This window comes from Rhipicephalus sanguineus, chromosome 11 (assembly GCF_013339695.2).
Source record: "Rhipicephalus sanguineus isolate Rsan-2018 chromosome 11, BIME_Rsan_1.4, whole genome shotgun sequence".
NCBI classification, from domain to species: domain Eukaryota; kingdom Metazoa; phylum Arthropoda; class Arachnida; order Ixodida; family Ixodidae; genus Rhipicephalus; species Rhipicephalus sanguineus.
The window spans coordinates 86,228,274-86,251,110 of NC_051186.1; the positions used below are offsets into that span (position 1 = coordinate 86,228,274).

General features: G+C 46.7%; 1 protein-coding gene across 8 annotated transcripts in view; it reads right to left on the reverse strand.

Moving 5' to 3' along the window:
* The window catches only part of LOC119373850 (protein-cysteine N-palmitoyltransferase Rasp), a 149,517-nt gene that overhangs the window by 111,654 nt on the left and 15,026 nt on the right, over positions 1 to 22,837 (reverse strand). For 5 of the 8 annotated variants that reach the window (XM_049410924.1, XM_049410922.1, XM_049410921.1 and 2 more), the window contains exons 3-9: positions 21,774 to 21,841; positions 19,678 to 19,788; positions 17,865 to 18,059; positions 11,200 to 11,433; positions 5,849 to 5,964; positions 4,053 to 4,259; positions 2,564 to 2,599 (exon numbers count right to left, since the gene is read on the reverse strand). The exons of 1 other annotated variant lie outside the window; for it this stretch is intronic. In XM_049410924.1, coding sequence (XP_049266881.1) covers positions 2,564 to 2,599; positions 4,053 to 4,259; positions 5,849 to 5,964; positions 11,200 to 11,433; positions 17,865 to 18,059; positions 19,678 to 19,788; positions 21,774 to 21,841 — 967 coding nt within the window. The remainder of the gene's footprint in view (positions 1 to 2,563; positions 2,600 to 4,052; positions 4,260 to 5,848; positions 5,965 to 11,199; positions 11,434 to 17,864; positions 18,060 to 19,677; positions 19,789 to 21,773; positions 21,842 to 22,837) is intronic. 2 more of the 8 variants (XM_049410925.1, XM_049410923.1) reach the window with 2 other exon arrangements.

Below are 22,837 nucleotides of genomic sequence, written 5' to 3' on the forward strand. Positions count from 1 at the left end.
AACTACGTTTATTTCGAGGAGCCTACACATATATACTCTATAAATGCAAGCACAAGCAAACTGCCATATATATATATATATATATATATATATATATATATATATATATATATATATATATATATATATATATATATATATATATATATATATATATATATATATAAAGCCACATAGAATATAATTCTGAAAAAGTTTTTCCGAAACACGGACTCGAACGAGCGACCTCTGGTTCCGCAGCACGCGGGCTTAGACGGCTAGGCCACGAGGCGTACGTCTTTCAGCACGCTAACGACGAGCTATTTACGTACACCATTTACTTAAGCTTGCCTTCTTGGTCACCAGCGGGATGGCGAGAAGGGCGCGCCTTACATGTCGCGTCGCTCGTTGCGATGCGCGCGCGTCTCCTGCCACGCCAGGTGCACTTTGCCCTACAGGGCGTGGTCGCCAGCGCGCGCGCTTAACTCGTGAGGAGGGTAGTTTGTGTGTCTTGTCCTTTCACCGCGATGTCCGCGCTGAAGTTACAGAGCGTAGAAAGGTCCCTTCGCTCGCTGCCGCGGCCACGTTTGCGAAAGGAGCGTGCTGTTCAAACAAAAAGAAGTAACAACTGTGACAGTTGTTAGTTCACGCTCGTCCTGTGTATACCTGTGCGTTCGTTTTGGGCGTCCTTCTTTATGTTTCAGCAGCGCGCTTTAAGTGTCGAGCTGTGACACAAGAAAGTTCGTGCTCGTCCTGTGTGTTCTTTTCGTGTGTACATTGCGCTTGAACGACGCGCTGAAAATTTTGAGCTCCGTTCCGTTCTTCGCGTTACATTCGAATTTGTTGCTATTGCATGCATAGCTTCGCCGTTGCGCCGAAACGGTGACTGTTTTTTTTTTTATTGTGCTATCACAAGAATATGGGAGGGGCAATTGCCTGCAGTCTCGTAAGGCTATATCGGCTGGCGACCACAACATCATCTTCCTCCTTATTCAGACTTTGTGCATTGTACTTTTGTGCGGTTAAACTATCTGTGTGCCTGCCTAGACGAAAACCTTACCATCTATACACGAGACATATGTCAATTGAAGTACTAATAGATCACTAATGTAGAAATACATCAACACAATCTGATCGAATCGTACCAGTCATTTTCCTAGTCCGATAACCTGCTCATGGGGCTATCGAAAGGATTCTGAAGTCTCTAGCGTGAACTAAATAAAATGATGAAAGAAAAATCTAGGAAAGCGTTCGACGGAATACCGTTTGCTCAGGTAAAGGTAGCCTTAAAAAGTAGGTTAGGGGAGCAGCCCAGGAAGGCGGCTGACTAGAGCCCAGGAATACTCCGGAAGCTACTGAAACGATGCCCCAATGCACGAAATTTTATTTCACTCCCAGAGCCAACTTGAAGCCAACTAATACCCTGCGCAGAGAACATGGAGTTTCACTTGGAAACAATTTCCAAAAGCTGGATCTGCTGCCCACTGATTCGCTGAAGCTGTGTCTGAAAAAACAAAACAAAAACGGGAATGGCGAAGGACTCCAATATTATGGTTCGTTTTATTTAGATGCTCCTGAGTTAGTAAAGACAATGTTGAACAGTAAAATCTTTCCTAGATGCGAAACTGACGATAAAGACGATCAGAAGGTGGTGATGCAGAACTATCGATACTATCGATAGTTGAGTTGCTGTCGAACTATCGATGGTTAGAAAAGTACTATCAGTAGTGCTGTTGATAGGAAATTCGATAATACTATCGATATTATCAGTCATCTGTGCGAACTCGCTGCAGCGTAAACTTGGTGCCCAAGCGCGTGTGGAGCAGGAGGAGCAGGCTCAAGAGCAAGAAAGTTGACATGCATGTGTTCCTTAACGAAAGTGCATGGTGGAGACATGCAAATTAAGTTGAACTGTTCAGCTGCGCCAAAAGGAAGCCTCTACATGAGGCGGAACTGCATGGCTTCAAACTTAAGTTGCATTTTTTAATATCAAAATAAAAATATCAAGAACTAATTTATCTATTTGTAAGGCGTAACTGGTTAATATTGATTATGAATTTATTGATGGACATCTTCCGGTAGTTTTAGTGCGGAAGTAATTTATTTATTTCGCCGAAAAATTGCTCCTCAGTTAAACGAACTGGTATTGCTGGTAGTAAGCTCTCGCAAATTTTTTGGCAATATCGCCGGCCAACAACAGCATAATTATTCACAGAACTATTGATAGTATTATCGCTGGTAATACTACCGATGGTACTGTCGATAATACTATCGATAGCTTATCAATAGTAGCACTATCGATTGCTTGTTTACACCTTCCCCCCCGATAGGAAAAAAAATACTCTCGATGCTATCGATTGTCCAATTACCGATAATTTTGCATTATTATCTCAACGCCGTTTTCAAGTGCCAGCGAACCACTGGTAATGTAATGAATAAATTTGTAGGCCTCATTTAATCAAACCGCGGGTAACGTGTAAATCGTCGTGAAGTGTCTTTATTTTAGCAACACGAGGGCGCAAAAGAAAGGCCATGCGTTTTAACAAAGTATGGGAAAGTAATATTTAAACAATTATTCGCATACCTTCGGATAAGCAGGTGCATGCCGCGGTCGAAGTACCTGAAAAAAGAAAAAAAAATACAGCAAATGTAGAAAATAAAAAATGCCGGCTGTAGCTTCCACTAGTGGCTTAAGGCTAAAGGCACAGCGGAGCTTGTCGGTTCCTAGCTGCATGGTCCTGGCCATACGAAGTGATGCTAAGTAAGGCCAAGTTATCCGAAGTGATGCCAAGTTCCACGAAAGCCCAGGACAGTCACCTGTTGCCGTTTTGGGCCGTACAACATCGTGGACGGCCGAAACGGAGAGAGGAGACGGAGCAAACGCTACGACGTACTTCGTCGTAGAGTCTGCTCCGCCTCGCTTGGCAGCGCACCGCGATTCCCGGTAAGCGGCTTCCTTATCGGCAGTTCGAACCTTCTGCAGTCTCCCCATGTCTGCTTCTGGCGCACCGGCTTTATACGGAACGAAAGAACGCATGCGCAGTTGGCCGCGACGTCACGTCTGGCTCGAACGAGCGGTTGCGCGCAGTGTCCAGGCAGGAGGGCTGGTCGCGGAGCCATGTGTGGGCTAGCGGAACAGCCGCACAGCTATGCAACCGGCTGCTAGGCTAGGGCAGACTACGGCGGGTTTAAACAGCCGCGATGCTAAAACTGACAAGTTCCATTACATATTCGCCTAAGACGACACCTAGGCGAAAGCCAACCGGTACGCCCTTTTTAATCATCACTTTACAGAGTAGCGAAGTATCCAACATGCGCCTGTAAGGCAATGCGTGCACTGCACGCGGGAATTTTTCTGGGAAAACAACGCCACAGAATTATGTCTCCTCGTCGTTGCGGTTAAAGAAATCGATAGAAGACTACACCAAGAGTGCTGCTGTTGCCGTGTAGGTCTCCGCTGTTCCTGTATTGAGTGAATGCAGTATGTTTGCTGATAAGCGAACATTTACTGTCTTCTTTTACAGTGGAGCTGCAAATGGCACCGCTGCGCCCTCCTTCTGCGCCCGTTTACGAACAGAAAAAAACCTCCTTCGAATGAGCGATGACACGATGTTGTGACGTGACATGAAGAAGTTATCAATGGACATCGTCGGCCGGTCAAAGATGGGCGATTCGGAGGCAATACGAGAAACTTAAGTGGGGTGTAACAGAATTCGTTGCTGGGCTGGTTGGATCATAATCTTAAATACTGGAAGTGCGTATTCGACACATGACAGAGAGTAAACGCAGGTGCACAGTGATTCACAGCGGCACGCCTTTGGTACGTGTTTCACCGCGTCAGTCGAGTTAAGGCGCTGCGCTGGCGCTGTTGTGCGTGGCAAGCATGGGTCCACAGCTGATAGTGAGAACGCCCGAGGAGCAGCGCTTTTTTAAAGGACGCCGACGAGAGCAGAGCCGCTGCTCATCCGCCTTCACTAAGTAGAATGGCTATAATTTTTTACGTAAGAGAGCACAGTATGGAAACTATTGGGTGCCCTGAATGTGGCCAGCTGAGTATTTCAGATTGCACCTACCTCCAGAATTGCGAGCACCGGAGCAATCGGGCTATGCATGGCGCTGTGCTCGGGACCTCGATGCCTTCAGCCTTGGCCAGGGCGCCGGCGAAGCCGTAGGTGAACAAGTAGCACACGTAGTAGTTAAATTCCAAGGAGAAGACGTATCCCAGCAGGCTGGCGTAGTCCAGTCTTTCGCCCACCCAGGCCCTCTTGGCCATCGCTGAACTGCGGGTTCGGTGCACACATACAGACAATGCTGGAACTTATTGCGCATCGAATGCACCGACGCAGGTTATTCGGCACCTTGATGCTTCTATGTTCGCGTACTTCGCGTGATGCCTGACTTTGAAAGCATACATACGCCACTATGGTTTCGCATGGTGCCATATAATATCCCCATGATCACACGTCAATACACATGAAAATGGATGACGGAGAATAACCTGAGTAGTTAAGTGGTAAAGACCATCGCTCATGTAACGTAGAATGTGTGGAATTGGCTGCACACGGCGACATTCTCAGCGTTCATTTTCTAACTGCATCATTATTCATGGATCTCAATTTAAAAAAATCAAATTAAATCCTGCGCTTCGGTGCTTTTTTAAATTGTGTTTTCTTTTTCTTTTTCGTTGCAGAGTAACAGAAGTATAAGGATTAGCAGATGATTTGACTTCGTCATTTGATGACGCGGTGTGTCGTAGTACACCAACTGTATTTTAAGTAGTCTAGAGGAACCAAATAAAAATGTAACGAAGGTAAACACGTTTGCGAGCAAGAAAAAGCTGTCGGACATTGTGTTTAGGATAGCTAGAGTGCTACGCATATTGAGGACATAAGGCTTTGAGAGCAGAGATAATTATTCATATGTCCATAGTAGTAAGAAAAAGCTGCTCCTAGTTTCAAGGTGTGATAGTATACACATCTGTTCTTTAAGACCGACTGGAGAAGACGCCATCTTATTTAGGACAGTACTATAGCAACGCATATTCTGTGTCGTTCTCCAGTATTGTAATAAAAGATGCGTATTTGCTTCAAAATGCTGGCGATGGGGACCTCCAGTGATTTGTTCATCGAACCACAGAACTGAATGTATGCGCTAAAGAAACCATGTTTTTTGTTTGTATGTTTTCGTCAAGGCGCCTGCGGGAGGCATTTTATGCGTCCGGAGTACCAGAAACGCGCGCGCGCACGCACGCACGCACGCACGCACACACACACACACACACACACACACACACACACACGCGCACGCACGCGCACACACACACACACACACGCGCACGCACGCACACACACACACACACACACACACACACACACACACACACACACACACACACACACACACACACACACACACACACACACACACACACACACACACACACACACACACACACACACACACACACACACACACACTACTTTATCTGTCATTTCTTTGTGCTTTGTGCCTCAGTGTACCTGCTACGCCCTATAATCCTCAAAAAGCGAGGAACACATGACAAATAAGAATACCGCATAGGCTTTCAATATATGCGTCGACAGCATGTACAGTTTGACCTTTGTATTTGGCATCTTTAGACATTCACTAAAGATGGAAAAAGTTTCCATCGCCGAAGCATTGGTGAAGTGCAAATGCTTGGTACTTGGTCACGTGCAAATGGGACGAGAGGGGCTGGCACACACAGTAAACACTCTGTCATTGAGGTGCGAATGCAATAGTTCTAATATTGATACAAACTGGCAACTAGCCTCGTAACTTTATTTTTCAAGCAAGAAGAGCTCACGAAAAAATTCGTAGTTCTACAAACCTGTAGAAGAAGTGAGCCATGATTTCCATCAGGAGAAAGTGGGCACCGCAGCGTAGAATCCTCGCCACGGCGATGGTGACTTCACGCGGCGTGCAGCTCGGTTTGGGCTTCTCTGACTGGGAAGATCCGTGTGGATGTTTTTTAGGAACACAGCTATAAAAGCATAATATTTTTGCGTACGCACGGGGCCGCAGCAAAATGTTGGAAAGGTTGCTCTACAAGGTGCGGGTATTGTCCCAGTCGTGTGGGCTGTTATAACCGAATGTAGCATAGTCATGGCGTGCACATAGCAGCGCCGGACCAGCAGGCCTTCAACGCAGGCAGCAAGGCCTTCACTTGTGCTGTGTGTACGCGCGCACACTTGTTATCGCCTCATCTGGCCTGCCTGCACCACATCGAACTATCACTACTAGCATGTGTTCCTCGTTATCTTACTGCCACTCGGCTGCCTATAAATACGGGCTGCACATTCCAATAAGCGTTCTTTTTGTTCTGCTGACTACGTAGATGCCTTGCTGGTCCGGCGCTATGTGCACGCCATGGCTAGGCTACAGTGGCGACGAGGATGGGATGACACAAACGGCGACCCAGTATCGGCTTCCGTAGTAAGCTTCGCTCCACACCAAGTGAACGCTCGGCGAATCGGTGGCTCAAGACAGCTCTTTTGTTCCTAGGCCAAGATCCAGATGTCTGCTGCTTGGTGTTCGTCGTCTGTAGAGCCTTCAGTCCCTGTGAGTGTGTTACTTTGTGCCCTCCTTGCTGTGCCTTGTTCGCGAGCCCCGCGGCTTCGGCATTTCCTTGCAGCCGGTCTCATTGTGCTTTGTACTACCGCACATTGAGCATTATTAACGTGCAGTACCCCGCCTCTCGTCCTGCGGTGTTTTCTGCTGATACGCTTGCACCTTTAACACAGGTGTCATTGCCGATTCGATCATGTTTTTCACGCCATCTGCAGCCTCAGCTGAAACTACCATCGCTTTGACCTCTTCTAACGTTAGTTCCCGCTTCGCAAGCAGCTGCTTCTGCAGTGCACTTGACCGGATACCACACGCAATGATACAATGCGATCTCGTAGCATGCGATCCAAAGCACTGCCAAAATTGCAATTATCAGCTATTCGGTGAATGTCCACCAGAAATTGTTTAATAGGTTCGCTCTCCGCTTGAGAACGACTGAAAAACTTGTAACTTTCAGCGATTTCATGTTGCTCGGCATCGTAGTGCTCGCTCAAAACTGCGAGGACTGCTTAATAGGTCAACGCATTAGGCTTGCGCGGAGCCACTTTCCCTGCCAGCACTTGGATCGTGTGCATGCTTAAAACAGCAAGCAGCAATGCTTTTTTCTTAGTCGAGTCTTGAATGGCGTTCGCTTCGAAGTATGCTTCTACTTTATCAAGGTATGGCTTCCACATATCCTTGCCTTCCTCGAAGTCCGGAAGGTAGTGGTGAGCCATATGATCGCCTTGGTTACTCGGTTTTTCGTGGTGTCAGGTTCAGGGCCGTCTTTCACTGCATAGGCGATGTCCATCCTCGTCGCCACTGTAGCACAGCCATGGCGTGCACATAGCAGCGCCGGACAAGCAAAACATCAGCGTAGTCAGCAGAACAAAAACAACGCTTATTGAAAAGTGTAGCCCGTATTTATAGGCAAACGAGTGGCGGTAAGGTAACTAGGAACACATTTTAGTAGTGATAGTCCGATGCGGTGCAGGCAGGCCAGATGAGACGATAACAGTTGCGCGCGCACACACACAGCGCACGTGAAGATACAACAACGACCATGCGCGTGCTCGTTGCACGGTTATTAATAATTATTTTTGCTTGCCAGGGCTGCACGTAATTTATTTCGTAGCTTTGTGAAGAACTCAAGGCACGTTTCTGTACGCAGATGCGCATCCGATTAAGTTTTCTCGCCTTGGCATAACCAGCGGTTCCTTCTCCTTGTTTTTGCCGGGGCGCGAGCAAAACGATTGTTTCTCTGTTTACCGTGCACTGCAGGTACACGTGGGCCCATACAAGAGGGGTAAAATGGTGAAACCGATATCTTATAGAAGTATTAGAGCAAAACGACAAACAAGCGAACAAATACGTCTATTTGCGAAATTAACAGAAAAATATAAGTTCTATCAAGTCAGGACCGTTAAGCAATGATAATGGTAGTACGTTTCATTCATCTGTAATGCGGGGGGAAAAACTGAATGCGTGAGTTCTCCTTTGATAGTAAGAGTGATATGGGAAGTGTTTGTTAGTCAGAGTGATAATTCTTGTTAGTATTATAGTTAATGGGCGTGCACATGGGCCAAGATGGATCGACAGCTTGCTAACATAGGGGGCGAACAAACTTGTAGTCATTCTGGCGAAACAATGTGAACGACGGGCAGCGGGAAAAGAAGCAAGACATGGTAGTAATGGTGGTGGTGGTGATGTTGCAGCGGGCGGGGTTAGCCTGGCCTACATAGCCGGCTAACCAGTCTTATGCGGTACAACAGCGTCGCTTTTTGTCGAGAAAGTCCGTGTATTACACACGCTTGATGTGAAAACTTGTGGATCTCCCTGAAGTGATTGCGTATTGCACCTTTGTTGTTCTGGTAAGTCTTAGGAGCTCTTTCTTTTGGAACAAACGTTCGCGCTTCGCGTGCAAGGGCGTCAGCGTTTTCACTGCCTTCAATATTCCAACGTGGGATGGGATCCACTGAAACGTTACATTAAATCTATTGCCGTTGAGTTGTTTATTGAGCGCCAGAGATTGCCTGGTGAACTTTTATTGAGTAAGGCCGCGATGCAATCGTTTGAGTCCGTCGGAACTACTGCATCTTCTGCAGGAAAGCATTGCAATTTTCGCAAAGCCCGGTGAGTGCCGCGTTTCTACCATTCTGGATGCAGGACAAGGCGCTGACTATCAATTGCTTTCTTTATCGGAAAAAAGCAGAGTACACACAAAAAGGTAGAGAACAATGAGGAAACTAGGACCACAAAGCTTAGAATAACAGAGAGCTGAGCTAGTTGGTGAGTATTCATTGCAAAAAGACAGGGCGTGCAAACACGGACACAAGAAAGAAGTCAGGACACCACAAACGCCAACTAACAACTCACGCCGACTAACAACATTTGTGGTGTCCTGACTTCCTTTTTGTGTCCGTGTTTGCACGCCCTGTCTTTTTACAACAAAGAACCACAAAGCTTTTCGAGGAATCACAAGTATCATGAAGCTACTAAATCAGACAAAACTTATTGTTCGCATTGTTAAATGTCAACATATACTTCTGGTCACAGGCTTTCCCGTGTTTTCGTCTGCTTCTCATGTGGGCGTAGCTATCAAAGCATTCGTTTCGTGACAGTTGTGTTTAAATCGCGGGCAAGTGTCCAGTGACTGTTGTGTGATCCAACAACAGTCACGCTTTTGTAAAGCATGGACAGCAACAACACTTTTGTAAAGCATGGACGTTTGAGCTCTGTGAACATTTATCACATGTGAAAATTGCTGTCGCGTGGAAAGTTATATTATAGTGCTGGGATTAAGAATGTTAATGTCCATTCATGTGTAAATATTGTACTGTTCTATGGTTACTGACACGTTCGTGATGCAAATGATTATGTAAGAAGAGTAGCCGGAGACACACACGTAGGCAGCAATCTCTCGTTAAACACGTTCATAAACACATTTTAAATACATTAATACAGGAAAGGTGAAATCACAACTTTATCTAGAGACTCGGTTGGCCTGCATGATAAACAAAGAAATTTATGGCCTGTAATTTTCTACCGCAGCCGTGCTGTGTGCAAACCAAGGCCATGCCAGACGGCACGTAATAGGTGAGTCGGTATTTTTAGTACTTTCAGAAAACCAAAATTCACAGGGTCCCTTACTGAATCGTCTCGAAGGCGAAAGACATCTTTTTCTTCTCACTCGATGCATTGATCCCCGACACCCCATATCCGAAAGCTTTCTGCGCCTAACGTAGTTTTAAGGCCGAACCATATTCAGCGTTTTTGCCGGCGTTTTCTTGCGTTGCGTCCCTCGGCGTCGTCATAACAACGCCGCCAGAGAGGGCGGCAAACCATATGAGGAGCGCTAAGGCCAGCGTCAGCTCAGCGTCGCACAATGTGACCAGAGGGAATGAACCTGACACCTCGTAAAGCAGTGTACAGTTTCCGGCAATGGACCAACAAGATATGCTTTATGTCTCATTTGCAGTTCTGTGGTGCAAAAAACGAGTCACAGTGCCGCCGAAAAGTCTTTTTTTTTTATTTGACTTGTAGCGCCAGCTATTGGCATTAAGAAAAACCACAAACTCGTAATATATGGCCTCTGAGCTTGAAGCTGACGCACATCTTTGAGGCCACGTATTCGGCCAATACACTCATTCCTGCTGGGCCTACCGATGAACTTGAGTACGGCTCTCGGAAAGGGTTCAAAGATATCACGAGCGCTTTGCTGTCGAAGCTTCTAGGGAACAAACTAAGTCAAATACAAGCATCAGTTGAGAACTTAAGGGCCACACAGCGCACGGCGACGACTTATTAGATTCGAGGCGGGCGGCAGCCATTTTGGCAGCCGCGACGACGCCGTTACTTAGCGGAAGTCGCTGCCAGCCGCACGCTGATTGGTTCTGCGTCCATCGAACTGCTTCCGGCGTCGACGCTGCCACCCGTGATGTCTGGACTGTCCAGAGGTGGACGTTTCGGCCACCGTCACTGGTAGCGTCGACGTCGAGGGACGCCGGCGTACGAAACGCCGGGAAAACACCGGCAAAAACGCTCTATATGGTTCGGCCCTTACGCTGCATTTAGGATCGGAGGCATTGCGAGCTTTCTGCACCTCATCTTTTTTTTTCTTCTCAGTTGAAGTACTGATACTGCTAAGCTCCCCTAGGAAAGTTTTCTCCACCTAAGGTTTTTCACTGCCGCCAAGACCAAAGGCATTGCACGCTTTCTGCGCATCACCATGTTTTGCGCTGCCTCCGCGATCGGCCCACCTTTGACTAAGTGACGATGTCATGTGATGAATTCATCATGTGACGTCACGTTATGTGGCGTCATGCTGACGGCACAAGTTTTAGCAACCTATCACGTCACATGGTGAAGTCATCACGTGAAAATGAGTTTTTGCTTCTCTCGTGTTGCCACCGCCGACGCCGGACGCCGACGGTCGATTTTCATGTTTCATGAGGCATATAAGGCTTTCGCCTTATTAAGCGAAACTACTTCCCGCTGAACTGCCTAGACAGATAAAATACCCACCACTTTGCACGCCCAAGCTTTTCAATCATTTTGTCATTGTCTTATGTACCTGGGAGATTGCGTCGTTTAAGAATATGAACTACGAAATAACAACGTGTACTTTTGACACACCTGAGCCACGAAGTCGTCGTAAACCTGTGGCGGCCCTAGGTAAAGCATGGGCATGTACATTAAATATCCCAGCGTCTTCCAGTACGGTGGCCACCTGCGCTTGTTGTCGCCAGTATTATTTCGTTGCTGTGATTGAACACAGTCCACGCTGAAGCTGAGGCCGCGCAGGACGTTCCAATGGAAGGCGACGAACACGGCACCGAACGGCATGCGGCCGTACTTGGTAAACATGTACTGGAATAGAAAAAAAAGAAGATCTGCAGTGGGAGTAGGCACAGTTTATAGCAACAGTCATAACTATAATGAAAAAATGTTGCAGTGGCTTAGCTCGGCTATGCCAGGATAACGTAGCGTTAGCAAAGGTTCAGCTAATTATTGTTAGCTTTCCTGATTGTCTAGGATTAGCTTGATTATCATGCTTACTGCTGCTCCAATGACACACACACGGTATACGTATTATGTGGCACATGTATATTTATTTTGCTAGGCAACTGCTTCGGGATCCGATGAGTTAAGCTGTTTCGCTCTCCTGCGCAGTTGAGCAGCATTTGTGCCCTCCTTCTCCATGGCTAAACCACACTGGCAAATGCCAGTCAGAGGCTCTATCAAGCGGCTCCAGCGCAGTGTCAGACGGCGACTGCACAGCGAAGGCGAATAGCTGCGCGCGAGCCGGCGCCAATACGTCTGCCAAGGCTACGACGTCACTCCTCTGGAAAGCGTAGACTGCTGGCGGGGAGTCGCGCGCGGCGGCGGCGGAGTGCGCAGGACTCGCCGCCGCCGGTGCGTGACATCACTGATCCTCGCGCATGCGCAGCACGGCTCTTGAGGATCCAGGCAAAACTGGCTCGGCTAGGCCAGTGTCGCTAACGCAAGAAAAAATTAGCGCAGATTGCACTTAGTTGCGCAAGGCTGAGTCACAGCAGAGCTGGTGGGCACCTAGCTGGTCCTGGCTTGGCTAGGCTTTCACCCTCTCACCTTTCTTTCCCTATGCCACACCTTGTTATACTTTACTATACATGGTTATGCTTGCTTTTCTTTTTCTTTGCTTGTTGTCTATCTCTTTATCTCTCTGTTTCTTTCTCAGTCTTGATCTTTTCTCTGTTACGTCCCCATAGTTCTCTGTATTTTTCTCTTTCTTTGTGTGTCTCTCTCTCTGTGGTAGTTCTCTCGCCTTCTATCTTTTTCTCCCTTTCTTCACTTTCCTTCTATTTCTCTATTTCTCCTGTGCTACCTGCATTTAATTTTTTTCTTTTATTGCGATAGCAATTTTATGGGCAGTCTCGACTGGATTTTACCGTCGACGTCGCCGCCGTCATGCACCGTATATGTATAAGTATGTATATATATATATAGATCAAAGGCCCAAAGAAAAGTAATTCAGAAAAATGCTTCCGAAGCGCGGAATCGAACCAGCGACCTCTCGTTCCGCAGCGCGTGACGCTAACCACTTAGCCAGAAAGCACAGAGCCTTCAGGTAGCTAACGGCGAGCGTTATATACACACTCTTTACCGCTGGCAGGACTCAGAGATGGCAGGCGCTTATAAGCGTTTCTTCAGTATCAGCGAGATGGCGCGAGGAGCGCGACGGGCGGATTTAAAAGTCGTCGGCGGGCTCACTCGCTTCTTATATTTGCGCAGGGAGAACCTTGCCCTTCCGCTGTCTGCTCGCGCGGTTTTCTTGTGGTGAGGGGAAGAGGGGTGTTTCGAGCTTTCACCGTGATGTCCGCGCTCATGTTACGGAGCGTACGAAAGTCACTCGAGCTCAAGAGATGCCGCTAAACGAACAAACAAGATGAGCGGGAACTATCAAGTGTCACAGCTCGACACTTGAAGCACGCTAGTTTCCTTCGCTGCTTCGGCCGCCTTTGCAACAGGAGCGCTGTTCAAACTGAGAGTATCCATTCTCGAGCCTCACTTCGTATAGCATTAGTTTCTTGCTATCGCATTCATTGCTTCCCCCTTGCGACGAAACTGTGACTTTTTTTCTGAATAAAGTTTCTTCCTCCTCCTCCTGTGCTTATCCTCCCCTCCTCCTTTCCCTCTTCTTCTGCCTCACTTCCCTTTCCTACTCACATGCTATACTACACTATACAAGGCTATTCTGTGCTCTGCTAGCGCGGCCGAATAGCCGAGTGGTTACGACGCTCGCCATCGGATTGTGGTTGCGCGGGTTCGTATATCGCCTCGTAAAGAATTTTTTTCGCCAATAATTTCTCCCTTTATTTTTCTTTCTATTTCTTTCTCTCTCTCTCTTTTTCTCTCTCTGTCTCGTTCTCGCCCGTCAAAGTTATTGCATCCGACTCTGGACAAATCGGCGCACGTGTTGTGGGAGCAAAGCAGAAGACGAAGAAGAGGACAACGATGAAGAAGAAGACGAAGAGAGCGCGTACCGGTTCATAACGATGATAATTTTCAATCTACGATACACAGCAAACTTTAAGCATAACAGCTTTGCTGTAAAATGTTTCATTCTGAACGGTAGAGCAAAGAAGAACACGGACGGCGACAGATCAAGGCGGGACACAGCCCCGTCCGTGTGCTTCATTGCGCTACTGTTCAGAATTATGCACTACCGACTAGGCCACCAGTCTGTCCTTTTGTGAAATGTTGCTCGTTTACTGATGTTGCGTGGCATTTTAGAGGAACCAAATACTGAATCTAAAATGTTTCAAGAAACGTTTTTTCAGCGTAAGCAGTGATGCGCTGACAAACAAAAAATAAAAGCTAAGAAAATGCACAGGGCACTGAAATCAGCAAAGTAAGAAGAAGGAGCCAATTTCAGATTTTCTGCGTGAATTAAACAAAATGAACGAAGACTTGAGCTTAATTTTCTTTCGTAATTACATCCTCTTTAGATTCCCTGTCCCTCTACGGGGACATTGGTTCTCAGGTTCTGACGGAAAGGTGAGTGAGTGAAAAGACTTTATTTGATTATCCGGCGGACGACTATCCTAGTTTGCGAGGGGAGGGTCATGGCGATGGGGCCACACATCACTTCGGCGTGACGTCCTCTACTCGACGAGCAGCCGTCGCTATTCCCGCCTCATAGACGGTAGACCCGGTGTTGCTGTCGGAGGATAAGTACTGCGGAGCCATCTATAAATATGACATAGAGATGTTTAGCTTCTTTGGGAACGGCGACGTGACAACAATTTGCGCGAGTAGGTTTAACACGCGACATTGCCATCAGGTTTTAGGAGTGTACGGCATTACTCCGCCCCAATAGTGATGTTAATGTTTCGAATAGCCGTTGATCCGCACACTATATATGCGTCCTTTGGTGGGACGTTTCTCGTATTTCTGTATTGGACAGTGCATTTCGGTGTTCTTTTATGTGGGAGGCGTTTTACGCGCTCTACATAGAAATATCTATTTTATCAGGTTGCGTGTCACTTATGTTACGTGTTAGCTCTAAATACAACGAGATAAGGATATACAGTGTGGCCCAGCTATATTTAGCCAGAGTTTAAAAATATGCCAACGCACTCAATGATGACGCCAACAAGTGCGTCTTGCTGACTATTGCCTGGAGTAAGGCTGAGTATTTTTGTGTTCTGATTATTTGCCTAATTAAGCCACCTTATTTAGCTAAATTATGAGGCAACGAAGCTGGGCGAAGAATTCCAATGAGAAAGTTGCAGATAGTTTTGCAAAACGTCCGATTAGAAAGTATCTTGCTTTCCAGCTATTAAGTATTACTGTTTTTCTGCTTACTGCGGATGCCCGCAGATTATTTAAAAAAAATGCAACGTGACATGCCTGCTTGCGCGCCATTTCGCGCGAATATTCCAGTGCTCCCTAACGTTCCGCATGCAAACGACCGTAGCATTTACCCGGTTGTGCTGCCTCGATAGGGCAGCGACGATGGTGGTGGCTGTGCGAAGAACACAATTGCTAGCGGCGACACAAGCGGTGTCGTATCAAAACTACAAGCACACTCAACGGCAGCCGCTGCGTCTGCTTATCGTTGTGATAAACTGTCGCGAGGAAAGCATATCATTTGTACGCGGAACGTTACGGAGCACTGCAATCACGGCACGCATAGGCGATGAAGCGGGCATGTCACGTGGTATTAACGGCGAAGCTGTTATTTGTCGAGCCTTTCATGTCCGGGATCCGTGGTAACGCTTGGGGGTATCCTATACGGGTATGTGCCACAGGCATTGGGTGAATCCCACTACTCACCACTGGTATCCACTAAAAATGAGGGCAACAATTAGCCCAACAAACGGGTTTGTGCCACAGAAATCTGTGCGGCCTATTAGAAAACTATCATCATCCTAAACCGAGTATGTGCCAGAGAAATTGGGTAAATCTCGCTACACGCAACTTCCACTAAAAAAATGTCGCCCGCATCTTCCCACGGGGGGAACTCGAGTAAATGCGTCGCAGAGTGGTGGGGGTATCGAGAGAATGTTGCGTAATTGGGTTTCGCAGAAGCGTCCCGCTGCCCGAGTGATGGATCCGCTGCTCGACGATCACGAATGGTTGCTGCTTGTCGAGCACGACGTTCAGGATCCAGAGCCCGTCGTTGCCGTTTCGCAGCTGCTTCTCGTTCCCCGAGTGAAGGATCCGCAGCCCGTCGTTGCCGTCTCGCAGCTGCTTCTCGTGCACGAAGTTCCGGGTCCGCAGCTCGCTTCAAACGCTTGCATTCAGCGTCGTATGCTCGTCTCTTCGCAGCCTTGTCTTCTGCGTTGCTTGCTGTTGTTGACGCCGACGACTGTGAGGGTGGGGTAACGTTGCCTTCAACGAGTGGTGGGACGCTGATTGAAAGTACTGTTGCTTCCATTGCATCTACTCGAGTCAAGCAAAGCGTCAAGTCAAACGAAAGCCAAGTAAAGTCGCCCTTGACTGAATTCCGAACTCGCGCTCCGCCGCTTATATACACACCGCCCACGTTCGATCTAGAGGAGGGCGGGACGGAGAGGAGGGAGGGAGGGAGGGAGAGGAGAGGCCTGCTGCCGGCACGAGACGAGCCGAGCATGCGAGGGAGGGAGAGGAGAGGCTTGCTGCCGGCACGAGACGAGCCGAGCATGTGCAGTGGGGGTGTGGACGGCGGCCGACGCCGCAGGTGCGACTAAGAAATGCTCCGCATTTAAAAGGAAGAAGGCAACAGTTAGCCCAAGAAATGGCGTGCGCGTTTCCAGTCACACCACTGTCACGTCATACTTTGTGGTTATAGAAGGTGGTGGTTATACTGCCACCTCAAAGCTTAACAAAGAGTGTTTAAGGAAGAGCAGTGATACAACATATCGGAGCATCTTAAGCGAAGACTTCTTTGTAAACCTGTGTATAAGAGTGGTAGGGTCAAGGTGCAATAAAACTATACTGCCATCTCAAAGTTTGACAAAGAGTTTTTAATCAAGAGCAGTGATACAACATACCAGAAAGACTTGCAAAACATAGAACTGCGTTAGTCTGACGAAGGGAACGCCACAAGAGTCTGTTTCATCGGTGTCCGCGAAGCAAAGCTGGATGATCTTTTCTTTTTTTTTCGTATTTCGCGGGCATCTGTACTAAGCGCAAAAACACTACTACGTAACACATATGAAGTTACAAACTATCTGATGGGACGTTTTGCAAACCGATCAACAACATTCTAATTGGAATTTTTGGGCAGCTTCTTTGATTCAAATGTTAAACATGCCTAATTAGGCAATTAAGCGGAAAACTAAAAAAAGTCACAGTTTCGCCGCAAGGGCGAAGCAATGAATGCGATAGCAAGAAAAGTGGCCCGTAATCGACGCGCTGCTACGCTGCAAAAACATCTACCCCCCCCCCCCCCCCCCGGCAGCAACTACCGCGCGAGCAGACAGCGGAAGGGCAAGGTTCTCCCTGCGCAAATATTAGAAGAAGCGAGCGAGCTGGCCGACGACATTTAATTGCGCCCGTTGCACTCCTGCAGGTAATGAAGAAACGCTTATAAGCGCCTGCCATCTCTGAGTACTGCTAGCAGTAAAGGGTGTGTGTATAACGCTCGACGTTAGCTGCCTGAAGGATCTGCGCTTTGTGGCGTAGTGGTTAGCGCCACGCGCTGCGAAGCGTGAGGTCGCTGGATTGATTTCGCGCTACGGAAGCATTTTTCTGAATTATTTTTTTTGGAACACACACACACACACACACACACACACACACACACACACACACACACACACACATATATATATATATATATATATATACGGTGCATGACGGTGGCGGCAAAAGCCAGCCGAGACTGCCCATATAATTGCTCTTGCAATAAAAAAATTTGTGACGTACTCCATGCAATAGTCAGCAACATGCATTTGGTCGCGTCGTCAAAGAGTGCGTCGGCATATTTTTAAACACCGCCTAGAGATAGCCGGGGCACCCTGTATAATGTTGCGGTCACATGTATAGTAAATAATGATCATTCGTTTCCCCGTGAGAAAGCTGAGAAAATTTTAGGGGTCCGTTTACTTCGGTCCGCACCGTGATTCTATTCAGCCTTTTATCACTGGCTTCTGCCTCCCAATGGCGGGGCTCTTATCCAGCCAAGCTGCGTTTGGCGCAAGAGCTAAATGACAACATCAACAACGTGTGGCCAGTTTACCGAAGCAGACAAAAAGAACGAAAGAAAAGAAAAAAAAAAAGACGGCGAATGGCAGGGATACCGAAAAAAACAGATAAGTGTTGTGACTCACGTGGAATGGACTCAGCGGGAGATAGAACTCTTGGAGGTGGATCAGGGCGGCGACCACGTAGCACAGTGCTGTGCTGCGCAGCGAGACCGTGGCGTAGAAGACGGCGTGTTGTCCCAGGAAGAGCAGGGTCGCTTCCCAGCCAAAGCTGAAGGCCGTGAACAGCGAGGAGTAGACAGCGTAGAAGACGGGTGTCAGCTGCGAGTAGTTTAGTGATCACCACTTGCGTGACAGCGAGAGAGCGATAGAGAGAGAGAAATGTGATGGGAAAGAAACCAAGGCTAACCAGGGAGAGAGAGAGACAGAGAGAACTTATTTGAAGGCAGAGAGGTCGGCCTGAGCTAGTACGTTATAGCCTGCTACTCTGCACAGGGGAAAAGGAAGGAGGAAAAAAAAAGAATGGTGTAGGGTGATGATGGGGAGAAGAAGAGGTGATGAGTATACGCAATAACCACGTAACACAGTGGTTTCGCTACAGTCTAGCGTTCCCTTCTGTGTTATTAAGAAAATTTATAACTGCCCTTGTAGCACTTGGTGACATTGATCGCACATTGCTGACAAAATACCACTTTCGCATAGTGTTGCCACTCTGATTCCTGCCAGCGTTGAAGCTCGAGTTTTTCGTTGTGGCACGTAAAGTGGGCAGCCGCAAAATATATGTGCTGCTGTTTCACACAGCAGCACATATATGACCGCGGAGGCCACATTTTTTTATAAAAGTGAAATAAAAAAAAAAGAAACACCGGCATTCTTCATAGATTTGGATGCGCCTTTGAAAACCCATGTGGGTTAATCCGTTAAACCGTTAATCCCTTGCTCCGGAGTTTTTAAGCGTATCTTGGTGATAGTGTTAAGCCCCCCCCCCCCTCCGCCCCAAATTATTTGGGTAGTTAAGCGAAGAAAATTGGTGGCATTGACTTGGATTGAACTGATAGGCGAGCATGCATACGATTAAAACGCAGAAGGCAGATAGGACGTAGGTAACGGCACAAAAAATTACAAACTCAACACTTGAAGGACATGTCGACGCGAATTCATAGAATCGGCCAGGCCGCTCAAATTACGTTGGAGTCCAGGTAACGCCTTACAAACATAAAAAAAAATTCTCTATTTGCTAAATAGGAACAAGGTTGCTTTTAAAACTATGGCAGCAAAAAAAAAAAAGAAACATTTTGTTTTCTTCTCAGTAGGTGCCAATGTAAATTTTACGCACAAAATAAGTACCTCCATGCTATAGAGAATTTGCAGTGTAAGGGAATAGACCAATAACACAGACAAAGTTGCCGGACATTTGGCTCACCAACCGGAATTTGGAGGCAAAAGCCGCCAATAGTTAACATTTACCAGCTAATTAAGCAACACGCTTGGTCACTGACCAATTTATCTTTGCCGTATCCAGAGTGGGAGAGGGGGGAGGTAATGGGGACCAACACGAGAATTCACTTTTCAACTGTCGCTCATATATTCGAGCCCCCATCTTATTCTGAACGGCTGTCTTGCTTTGACTTCGAGGAAAATGAGCTCTTAAGGATTTATGTTCAAATGTATTCCGCAGAAACGTTACACTTGTCTTTTTTGGTTCTCAGAAATTAGGGATCTATGGTGGGAAGCTGCTTGCTCGAGCTTGGACAAAATCCACGTGCGCGAAGTGTGTGTAATTGGAAAACCAGCGCGAAAACGACGGTGATTCAAGAAAAAGAGCACACAGGACGAGCGCTGTCTTCCAATTATGCACCGATTCGAAAACTGGCCCACCTTTCTACCTTACATCGAAGTGTGTATGCGTAATGTTGTGGACAATAAGCGTATTGCTTACCGAAGGTGCGGCGTAGGCGGTCAACCGGGCTAACACGGGATGCAAGAGGTACCACTTCCAAGCGATAACCACCATATACTTCGTCGTCTGCCACTCCCAGTTTGCAATGTCCTGCACGGTCGAGTGAAACAGTATTCTTGGCAGGGATTGAGTTTTGATGAATAACAAAGCGTTTGATCACGTGACAGTAGTGCTTGCCGGGAATAGCTGGTTGCACATCGTGAGGAAGGATTGAAGTTGAAGTTTATTTTACGCAAAAAAAAAAGTACAGTCGCCCAGGCAACCGGCCAAAAAGGGGAAAAGAGAGTGACAAGGCGCCTGCCCCCTGTGAACCCAAGAATTTCACCAAAGTGACACAATGCTTAGTGTTATAATTAACAGTGCAATAGACGTATAAAAATTAGCATAAATGAGAGTTATTACATGCAAGAACGAAAGAAGGGGGATTTTTTAGGGCTCTTTTTTGTTTATTAGACGCAATACTAACCAGCAGTAGCAGACAATAATGCCAAGGGAAGGGCAGGGCATTTAATTTGCAGGAATTATGATATAAACGTGAAGAAAGTAAAGTGGACTGAAAGATAACTTGCCGCCGGCAGGGGCTGAACCTGCAACCATCGAATAACGCGTCGGATGCTCTACCAATTGAGCTACAGCGGCGGTCATCCTTCGTGCAGAGTGACGCCAGCAGGTAGAAAAAGAGTGTTCCACACTCGCAGCCATGACTGCGATGGACGCTGACTAACACCAACAGGTTTAAATGCACATATATACCCAATGAAGTGGACGGGAGGATGACCACCGCCGCAGCTCAAATGGTAGAGCATCGGATGCGTTATTCAAAGGTTGCAGGTTTGGCCCCTGCCGGTGGCAAGTTATCTTTCAGTGCACTTAGCTTTTTTCACATTCATATCGTAATTACTCCAAATCACATGCCTTATACTTACCTTGGCACTGTTGTCTGCTAGTTCTCGTTATCATATGTAAATCACGCGTGCATAAGAGAAGCTAAACAAATGACAGGGCCCAGGCACAGACATCAAGAAATGCTCAGTGTCGTAGTTAAACGTGCAATATACGTAAAAAAAAGGATAAATGAAAGTTACTGCATGTAAGTCACGCGTCTATAAGAAAACCCAAACAAATGACAGGATTAAACCAGGCAGTGACATCAAGAAATTAATATGCGTGATGTGGTGCGTCATCTTCCTGTATCCTCGCCAGTGTGTTTGGCCGAAAACACTCCTCGCGATCACATGGCAACGGTGTAAGCGCATTACACGCGTTCACCTCAGAACAAAAAAAGAGCAACATAAAAAAACATCTCCCATAGTTACCTTGACCCACGCTTGTACCGAAGTGTTGGTCACATGCTTATAAGTGATACAATCTTTCATAGCTTGCGTTTTTTTTAAGGTTTCATGTGAGAGCTTGCGCCCCCATCTCGGAGCTTCCTTGATAATTCCAAATTAAATTTTTGAGATGGATTTCAACAGATTCATTGCTATTGAGGCTACGGCATCCATTATTACAGACTCACATTCATGTTGACGCATAGTGTGGAAACCACGTACTAAGGCTATTTGTTCAGGTAGATTTTTTGTTTTCTGTAGGTCGGAGACTTTTAACTGTTTTTTTTTTCACCTTCTCTTTGCGCAGAGGAAAGCGTGAAACTGAAAGAAAAGGCTTCTTGCATACGCACATGGTATGTGGGAAATAAGTTGGTTGTTTATTGCAATGCACACGAGGTATCTTTTTATTTATGCCTGCATGATAATTCTGTAATACTTGCGCCGGCACGAACATTCGTGAACACAAGAAAAATATGCACACAAAAGTAATATCCATAAAAGCTTCAAATTCATCGAAAACATTGTTCTCATAATTGCGTACATATTGCAAAACGGAAAGTTATCCGTTACTGTGCATGCGTTTTGGTGATCGACCTGCGGTCGTTTAACGCGCCTCTTAAGACACCAATTGATTGGATTCTTGCAGTTACTATCTCGATCGACTACATCGGTTCTTCTGTAGCGATTCAGTAGTCGTAATGAATCTAGGTGTAATTCATATCAATATGACCAACTATACCTTACCTGCTTTCGCTCGAAACCGTAGGAGCCGTTTGAGAAGAATTGCGGCGCTTTCTCCAAAATATAGGCATCTAGGAAGGAAATCGGCACGATATAGTGTCGTTAAAAGAAAAGACGAATCAATGGTTTTACAGCGAATGCTCAGTGTGAACAAAGGCGAAGTTGAATCACCATATAACACCAGCAGTAATCCATCCCATGGTCGTGCCGCCGAAGTTAGCAGTAGCAAACTGTAAGGCCTAGAAATGGCGTTTATTAAAACGCCACTAAGAAATGTTAGCTCTTACAACAGGCCTCACCGTCCCATAGAGAAAGGATGTTCTTAGGTGCATCAACGAAGTGAGCAGGGTTGCCACTGACTTTCGAGTAAATGTCGCCAAACGACGAGCAAGAAGTCGCCAAAAGTCGCCATTTTTTTTACAAATTTCGCCAAAAAAGTCGCCATTCTAGATATGTGTGGCAAACTTAGTAATAAAAATTTCCACTCACGTATAGCCCCGTAGAATACAGTACCATCCAAGACCCTGAAATTATATTGACGTTTCTCGATGCCAGTCGCATCGCCCGCTTCACCATGTGAGTGCATAGTGCTGCTTTTCCGACTAGCCGCAAGATGTGCGTGGTGGCGCGAGGGTGAATGAATGAAACGCTCATGATATCATTCCCTCCCTGTCCGCTCGTTTCAAAGGTAAAAGTGTGGTAAACCCTGGGCGAAAACCATGAAAGCGTTCTTTGTAGACAGCTTTACGTACCCTTATATAAATAAAAGGATTAAAAGGTTTATTGAAGGTAACACGACAGAATTCTTACAGCAGTCTTACACCTTTTCATTGTGAACTAATATGACACCGGACGCCACCGACCCTTTCTTATAGTCGCCTATATCTACACGCGTCAATCCGACGCGTTATTAATGATCAGGTTGACAATGTAAAATGTTATATAGGAATTGTTTTCATTGCACACGCTCACCCAGAACAGTGGAAAATGCCTCAATAAATATTCTTTATTGCACAAATAGCCGTGTATCCGCCTCTCCTCGCTATTCCAAAGTAGTCTTTGCGAGC